At 35.8% G+C, this 8,726-nt stretch overlaps 2 protein-coding genes across 4 annotated transcripts in view; one reads left to right on the top strand and one right to left on the bottom strand.

Moving 5' to 3' along the window:
• LOC105140749 (beta-carotene hydroxylase 2, chloroplastic-like) overlaps positions 1-2,066 on the top strand; it is a 2,705-nt gene extending 639 nt beyond the window's left edge. Inside the window, exons 2-8 of one of the 2 annotated variants that reach the window (XM_011047714.1) lie at positions 24-406; positions 497-556; positions 654-725; positions 851-985; positions 1,177-1,302; positions 1,424-1,480; positions 1,660-2,066. In XM_011047714.1, coding sequence (XP_011046016.1) covers positions 24-406; positions 497-556; positions 654-725; positions 851-985; positions 1,177-1,302; positions 1,424-1,480; positions 1,660-1,737 — 911 coding nt within the window. In that variant the 3' untranslated portion in view covers positions 1,738-2,066. Of the gene's footprint in view, positions 1-23; positions 407-496; positions 557-653; positions 726-850; positions 986-1,176; positions 1,303-1,423; positions 1,554-1,625 lie in introns of both variants that reach the window. The other variant, XM_011047715.1, reaches the window with a different exon arrangement.
• A 2,916-nt stretch (positions 2,067-4,982) lies between these two features.
• LOC105140748 (protein NRT1/ PTR FAMILY 5.5-like) lies at positions 4,983-6,514 on the bottom strand. 2 transcript variants are annotated; one of them, XM_011047712.1, is made up of 2 exons: positions 6,277-6,514; positions 4,983-5,990 (listed from the first exon to the last, which is right to left on the bottom strand). In XM_011047712.1, exons 1-2 carry the CDS (start codon positions 6,507-6,509, stop codon positions 5,144-5,146), a joined length of 1,080 nt encoding a protein of 359 aa, XP_011046014.1. In that variant the 5' UTR covers positions 6,510-6,514; the 3' UTR covers positions 4,983-5,143. The 2 variants fall into 2 exon arrangements, with proteins under 2 accessions (XP_011046014.1, XP_011046015.1); XM_011047713.1 differs by lacking the exon at positions 6,277-6,514 and adding an exon at positions 6,095-6,150.
• Between the last annotated feature and the right edge of the window lie 2,212 nt (positions 6,515-8,726).

Raw genomic sequence — 8,726 nt, 5'->3', positions numbered from 1 at the left:
TATCATGGCGGCCCCCCCCCCCCCCGCCACTGCACCCAAACCCTTCCGGTACAACTCCATTTCTCACCTCCTTCCAAAACCAGTAACAGCAGCTTCACTTTTCTTCCCACCAATTAGACACCAAAGCTTTTTACACTATGGAACAAAAGTTCCAAGAAAAACAAGCCTTGCTGTATGTTTTGTAGTTGAAGATCAAACAAAACCGAGCAGTGCCCATATCGAGAATCAACAAGAAGAGGTGCCTAAAGATGTTAATGAAAATCAGATCTCGACACCTCGCGTGGCAGAAAGATTGGAAAGAAAGAGAAAGGAAAGAGTTACTTATTTGATTGCTGCTGTTATGTCTAGTCTTGGGATTACTTCCATGGCTGTTATGGCTGTTTATTACAGATTTTATTGGCTTGAGGCACCTTCCTTTCATTCCTGTCTTAAATCTAGAGTATTCTTGAACCAGCTTTCAGCTTGTATAGGCTCTAAAATTTGTGTATGGCAACAGGGAGGGGAAGTGCCCTTGTCTGAAATGTTTGGTACATTTGCTCTTTCAGTAGGTGCTGCTGTAAGTATCAATTTCTTTAGCAATTTGGGCTATTTCTGAAAAATTATTTATTGGGTTTCCTTTCTTGAGGCTAAATTTGAAGTTTTGTTGTTTTTAGGTGGGGATGGAATTTTGGGCGAGATGGGCTCATAGAGCACTTTGGCATGCTTCTTTGTGGCATATGCATGAGGTAATGCTAATGCTATCCAACTCCTAGCTTTGTTTCCATGAAAACGCAAGAAGAGTTCAAATTTTTTTAAGACAAGAAACAATCAAGCTGAGTTCTTTGGTAATAAAAAGTTGTCCCTGTTGCAGTCTCACCATAGACCTAGAGATGGGCCGTTTGAGCTAAACGATGTTTTTGCCATAACCAATGCAGTCCCAGCAATTTCCCTTCTCTCCTATGGTTTCTTCAACAAGGGCCTTGTACCTGGTCTTTGTTTTGGTGCTGTAAGTCTCACCGTCTTTCCTTTCTCTCTCAAATCTTTCTTGGTGCGCTACCGACCTTGCCAATTTTATATTGCCGTTCCTTGATTGACTGGTGAAAAATTAATTAAGCTCTTAAGTATATGACTATTGACTAGAATATCATAATCTAATTCCCAAACTCACCCTCTGTTTTGGTTGACTTGGTTCATCAGGGTCTTGGAATTACAGTGTTTGGGATAGCCTATATGTTTGTCCATGATGGCCTTGTTCACAAGAGATTCCCAGTGGGGCCCATTGCGGATGTCCCATACTTCAGAAAGGTAGCAGCAGCTCACAAGGTAAATATAAAAATATGCCACCATTCATTGTTTTTTTGAGAATCACATGATGCCTTTGTTTGCTGGGTTCCAAAAATCTGACAATCAAGATATTCACTGTTGATTTTGATGTTGATTTTAGATCCACCACTCGGACAAATTCAATGGTGTCCCATATGGGTTGTTTCTAGGACCTAGGGTGAGTTTCCAGGACATTCTCCTATCTTTAAGATTGTGATGATATTCTTGTACAGCTAAACCACTCTAATTAAATTCGGCCCGCCCGGCAGCTCGTCCTCCGTTTCGAGTTTAATAACTACATAAGAAATATTGGTGGGAGGGAAACTAAACCTGCAAATATGTATATTTGCTGTGCAGGAAATTGAGGAAGTTGGAGGCCGTGAAGAATTGGAAAGGGAGATAAGTAGGAGAACCAAATCATCCAAGGAGTTGTGATTAGTTAATCTGTCAAATTGGGAACAATTTTGGATTAATTCTCAATGTTAGAGACTCGGCAAAGTCATCGATGACAAAATATTTCGAGTTTGGTTGGTATTTTCATGCCCCACAAGAAGAAAATAGATATGTAGGATGAGCATATTCAATGTGGGAACTCTGTAGTAAAAATATAAGAACGTTGCGAAAATATTCATTTCTCATACTGTTGTTATAGTATCCCACTCATGTGTGACCCTGAAATGATTGTTTATCGAAGCTTAAGCTTGTAAATGTGTGTGCTGTACAGATCTCCTATTGACAGAAATGAGAGAAATACTTCTGCTGTACTTGATTCAGCACCTAATCTTTATCCTCACCACTTTGTTTTCCTTTCTTCGAGTAACAGAAAAGGGAGAATTAAAGATAAGTTTATCATTCAACAAAAAAAAAAAATCCCTTTTTTTCTTGTTAATGCCTAGTGGAATTTAAGATAAACGAGTACGTCCCCATTCACCATGTGCATACACTATATCATTCATATGTGGTGTGCTTGAGTAAGTGCAGTCGGCAGGAGACTACTTTCTGATCAAGAAAGGCAAATGGTAGGCCCAGACGACCACTTCCTTTAACACTCGTTGGTAAACTTCGAAGAGAAATGTATCTTCGAAAACTAGAAAAATTAGTAATAATTAAAAGGTGATCTCTACACCTCAAATTCAAAACGGGTATATTTCACCATCAAACCTCCAACCTTACAAAGTATCAAAACCCGATTCATGTATTTATCTAACAAAAACTGGTGTCATGTATTAAAAAGATTAATCTATGTTGATAAAAATAATAATAATGCTGTTTTGATAAATAAAAACATTAATAATCTTTTTATCCAGGTCAATTAATCACAAGTCAATCTAAAATTTTAATTAAATCAAATTGAATTAATTTTTTTATTTTATTTTTTTTCAATTCAAACAAGTCTAATCTTATATAAACTAAGCCTTATACCAACCTACTAGACAGGGTAGAGTTTATATCCTAACAATGTTAATTAGCTACAAGAATCCTTGAATGGGTCATACCAATGGAGTTGCATGATTTTTATTGTTTTGGATTTGAAGAATTTTGACCACATGTTGCTGGTCTTCTTGTGTTTTTTAATGCAAGAAACAAAAATAAATAAGTTTTTTTTCCTGCTTTCAATTTATTGAATTTTGAAAAATTATAACCGAATACTGAAATAATATCAAATAATCCCATAAGTTTTTGCAAAAACCTGAAACCATAGACACTAACTAAGTAGTTACTCTTGACTGAATCTGAAATCACAGCACTAAAATATAATATTGTATAATTAGGATATTTAAGCTCCTCATTCAAAAATCTACCTCCATAATTGTCCAAGTTTTCTGCAAACTCAATAAATGAGGTTGTGTTGGTTAATATATGATAATATAAATGATAAATATGGAAGTGCCATGAATATTTTTTGCTCGTGGGATGTGTACATTTGATGGTTTTGGAATGGATTTTATTTTTTAAAATCAAGAGGCACAATAAAAAACATGTTTTTCTTGTCTTTACTCCTTTTTTTTTTCAAAACAGTAATCAAACACTAAGATTTAAGTATTTTCTAAACTATGCATTAGATTAAAAGGATATTTAGTATTATAGTTGTATTATTTTCCAACTAAAAAATACTTTGAAAAATAAAATAACCTCTCCAACACCAACAAACAATCACCAAATGTGAAAATTGTTTTAAAAAAATCAATAAATAACTATAACTAACGGTTTACATTATTATAAAAGATGAAGCACAATCACTTTTTTTTTTTTTTGAATTTGTTGACATACAGTTGAAGCTTTCATCACCCACCTTGATGGTGGTGCTAGAGAGGGTGTGAACAATGACACACGTCCAGAACTAGTGTGTATAGAAATCACCCCATCAAGCTTTGGTGAGTGGTGATGACTCAGCTCCTCGTAGCCTCCATTGTTGATTACTGCATGATCTTTCGTCCCAGAAGTTTCCAATAATCTTGGTCATAGGCTACGTGTTAACTCTGCAATAATGGCCCATCTTGCTGACCCAACTCTTCCTCCAAAGAAAACACGGAAAATGTGATCTTAGTGACCCAAGCACTTGATTCTAAGGCTAGTGGAGGATGGAGACAGAGACTCACACTAACAGTTCTCTGTGCGTTGACATCATCTTCTTACACCAGTCAACTGCTTGGGAGCATAAGCATCACACGTAGTTATAATCTCATTAGTTTAATCACAAAGGTAAAATATTAAAAAAACATATTCCCTTTGGATCAAACCGATCAAAGGATGAACAGTTAGATTATAAAATATAGGTTCCGGCATCGTCTTTGATTGGTTTAGCCCAACAGTTAACGCCTTCTCTTTCTTAATTTGATTATTGACCTTAGCCTAAAAAGACGCACCAAATCCGACGGAGCCCTTTGCTATCTTCGACTAATCATCCTTCTAATTTATTTATCTTAGATGTATATCGTTCAAGTTTAATTTATAGAAACAAATCCTTTCATTAAAAGAATTTCTTCAAATCTTCTAATTAATTTGTTGAAATTTTCACGTTTCCTATTTTAGCATTATTCCTAATTGTACTTCACTTTCTTTATGTTGATTTTTTTTTCATTTTCCATAATTAAAGGCAATAATAAATATTTTTCGCTATTGAAACCTCCTTTAGTTTTTTTGTTTTTCTTACCGCAATTAAAGGCAATTACAAGTAGTTTCCTAATTGGACTTCACCTTCTTTTCAAAGATCCACAACTAATGAAAATAATTAATATCTTTTGTATTTTTATTTTAGTGAATATTTGTTAAATAAGTGTTATTTTTATTCGACAACCAATCAAAAAAAGGATAGCATGTGCATTAAAAGAGGAAATAGCTTCAATTTTTCATCTACCAAAACCACCTTTTATTCTGCTGTCTTTTCGTAGCCTGAAGTTTGCCAAACTACTTGATTTTGATATCTGTTTTGGACAGCAGAAATTAACATCTTTACAACACAGAAAAACCTCATGACAACACGCAGAGACTGTGCAGCACAGTGCCACAGAGCTTTCAAAAGTGGTTCCATGGCTAGTAACTTCGCTGGATTGCCGAGTTCCAGAGTCAACACAATGGCCATGGAGAAGGGGATCCAACCAAATTAATTTTTGCACATTGAGTGTGTGTGTGTGAGAGAGAGAGAGAGAGAGATTAGTAATTTTTGCTCTGAAATTAATTACGGGATTGTTTCATACCAATTTCTTCAAATCTTTCAGCAATCACTAATCTGAAGAGATTCAATAAGGGCGTGTTCGTACTCAATGTTTCAACTGGAGTTTGACAGCTCGGAAAGCTACCTTGGCCGTCAATTTCATTGAAGCGTCGAGAGGAGAGTGATCTAAGTCGAGACTTCAGGGTCAGGGGAACCATTCGCGTGAAGGGCTTTCCATGCGTGGGCGTACATGACAAGCAGATAAAAGCATAGGTTCACAGAACTTAGAATACCTAACAGCATGTAATATTTGTCCAGATGACTTGTATTCAGAGTGTCATGAAACCAGCTGCCTGACAAAGTAAGAACAAGTGCCGCACTCAGGAACTTCCCAACGCCAATTGCAGACTCGTTGAATGGCGATTCATAATGTTCCAAAGATTCATCTACATGGATATTATAAAAATCAGCTAAGCCATCAGCAACCAGTCCTTCTACGAGTCCTCTCAGGAAAAACTGTGGAACCAGCCATACTGTGCTCATTGGAAATGGTTCAGCATCTCCACGTGTTTTAATAAGATTCAATCTACGAGTCTCAACCAGCATTGATACCATGCAGCAGATTATAGAGCACGCTATCCCAATTGCAATTCTCACAAGTCCAACACGATGCTTCAGAAGTTTTTGAATCCATATCGGTCTAACATGATGCATCGGAAGTTTTTTAATCCATCCGGATACGAAAAAGTCATGGACGTATGTAACTATAACTGTTACGAAACCCTGAAGTAGAAACAGAACATTTATAGACAAAACCGGATCAGGATCGAGGCTTTCACTTTGCACAACAAAGAAAGTCGTACCCGTTGCCAGAACGAGGCCGTGGATGGGGAGTGCTGTCCACATAGGAAGCAATGCAAGAAGTTGCTTTACTCGCTGCACATCACGGACTGGGAAAAGTCTCCCGTTTTGCTCCTGTTCTTCAGCTGAGAGGGACTCGGATGTCTCTAAAAGAGCAGCTTTGTCCAGCCACCTGTGTACACCACCTCAGAAGATCAGATCAGAAAAGAAAAGAAAAGAAAGAGAGCAGAGGTGATACAGGGAAAGAAAAAGTGATAGTACTGTCACTACTTGGACCTTGGGGAAGGGCCTGGTTTGCAACTACAAGGCTTACACATGCAATTCTAAGTTGGACTTGTTCTCCCCCCTACCCAAAGGGAAATCATGGTGGCATATAGATCCATAAACACTTTATATATCTCATCCAAATTCCCATAACCCATTGAAATGGGCTACGGGGATCACAATACTACACCAACCTGATTATTCCAATGTCGGGCAATAGAAGCAATCCACCACTATCATTTAGATAGTAGTCATTGGGTTCACGAGCGTGTTGCAGGTGACGCTTCACAAAAGCTGCCTTAAGAACTCTATGAATAACGATAAGGGGGCTTCCAGTTGGTTTGTCGGGGTAGTAAGAGCTTTTTCCTAACGCAAAGGTTAAACAAGCCAATGTCATAACCGAAAATGAAATTGCAGAAGTCATCATTCTCTGATCAGAAAGTGATCTGGCCATTATCACAGACGAGACAGTGCCCACCGTTGAAGCAATACGCCACCAAAATTTTCTTCGAACCTCAGCTTTGTCATAATCTATACTGATGTCTGGCTTACTAGGTACCTCGTCAGCTTGGTCCTTATCTGCGTTAAGGTTAGGTTTATGCTCGACTAATTGATCACGTAGAAATGCTTTTAAACAAGGATCCTGACTTGCCCTGCCCACAGTTGCTAGTACCATCATCAGATAAAGTAGTATAATCCCGGTGGAGGATGAATTGCCCCAGAACCGGCTAGCAAGAAACCATAGCAACAGTCCCTGCAGCAAAATGGACGTTTAATTTGTTGCAAATTAATGACTATAAATTAAAGCACTAAAAAATCGATCGAAAATAATAGGAATATTAAAAAAGAAAATTCGTTATAGCTGTTTTCATTTGAAAACCAAACAAATAAAAGCTAATTTATATACTATTCGCCTAAATTTGTCATATAATTGCTAGTGTTGACAGAGAATATCAACTTTTTAGCATTTACAAGAATTTTTTAAGCTGGAAACTCAAATAATATATGAACTCAATAACTCCTCTCTTTTTTCTTTTTGGATAATATGAACTCAGTAACTTATGTAAAGTTAATTACAAGGATTACTATACTAAAAAAGTTGGGGTGCGACTCACTCCTCCTTCAATGTGAGGCCTCCCTTTTTGTTTCATATTCTCTATTTTTTTTCATTTTCTCTCTATTTTTTTTCATTTTATGTTTCATTTTATTTTTTTTATTCTAGGTTTTTTTATTAGTTGTTTGAGATTTTAAGTTATCTTTAAATTAATCAAATCAACTAGGTCAAGTTAAGATAATTTTTACATAGTTTGATTTTTAATTTAAACCAGACAATAGTAAAATCGTAAGATTTTAAGATGAATATATCTATTCGAGTTTAATATAAATATCAAATAATTTTTTATAGGTTAAAAATTTTTAGTTATAAAATTTTAAAAAAAATTTAGTTATATTAAAAAAAATAAAATTATTTCACCTATAGCGTACTACAATCATATTCACACTAAATAATAAAGATGAACACCTCTAGAAAACAATTGACAACATAAAAGAAAAATTCCACATCTAAAATGATTTTCATTGACTAGATTTTATTAAATAAGTTAGACCAGGTTTTGCAGATTTGATTCCTTGCCTTGCTCTTATCTGGGCATGCCTTTGGGATCCATTTCTAAAAGGTTGTCTACATGGAAGCCTATTATTGAGAATTTTATAAGAAAGTTAAGGAAGTGGAGAGGTTATATGCCTAGTATGCAAGACGTATTTGTCTAATCAAAAGTGTTTTGAGTTCGTTGCCAGTCTATTATATGTCTTCTTTTCTTATATTGAAAAGTATTTATAATATACTAACTTCAATTCAACCAAGATTCTTATGGTCTAGAGTGGTAAAGCAAAAGAAAATTTGCAAGGTGCAGTGATGTATTGTGGTGAAAGTTAGAAAAGAAGGAGGCCTTGAGTTGGGTTTTTTAATGTCTAAAAATATATCCATGCTTTTTAAATGGATATGAAGGCTAAGCTTGTCAAGCCATGCCTTACGAAAACAAGTAACAACCCATTTTTACTCCCCAACTTGCGAGAATGAAATCCCAAAATTACATGGTCATATTTTTCCATTTTGGAAAGATGTTTTGTCAATCTTGGATCCAAACAGTGTTATCAGCTTAGTATTGTGAGAAAACATTAAATTCATGATTGGAGATAGATCCTCCATTCTCTTTTGGTCTAAGTTGTGGATAAGATCAAATGCTTCGCGTAACATTTTCCTTAGGCTTTACCAAATTTCTACTATTCAGAATGGTTTGGTTAATGAGATGGGTCAATAGATGAATGATCATTGGCGCTGGAATTTGGTTTGGCGCAAGAACCTTTTATCTTATGAAGAGCAACAATATCATCAATTGCTATCAATGTTAGAGCCAACGATAATTCAACAAGAAAAAGATGACAAACTCATATGGTCGTATAATTCTGATGGAAACTTCTCAGTTAAGTCTTGTTGTACCCTAATTGATAATACCTCCTCTATAAATGATAGAGTTTCTGAAGCCAATGTTTGGATTAAAAGAGCTCCTCTAAAAGTTCAGGTATTTTTCTGGTTGGCAATCCAAGACAAAGTTAGTACAAGAACTTTTCTCCATCACTGGAA

Source organism: Populus euphratica, unplaced genomic scaffold (assembly GCF_000495115.2).
Source record: "Populus euphratica unplaced genomic scaffold, PopEup_1.0 scaffold109.1, whole genome shotgun sequence".
Taxonomy (NCBI): Eukaryota; Viridiplantae; Streptophyta; class Magnoliopsida; order Malpighiales; family Salicaceae; genus Populus; species Populus euphratica.
Note: the sequence above shows the minus strand (reverse complement) of the source record. Positions and strands in the feature narration are given on the sequence as shown.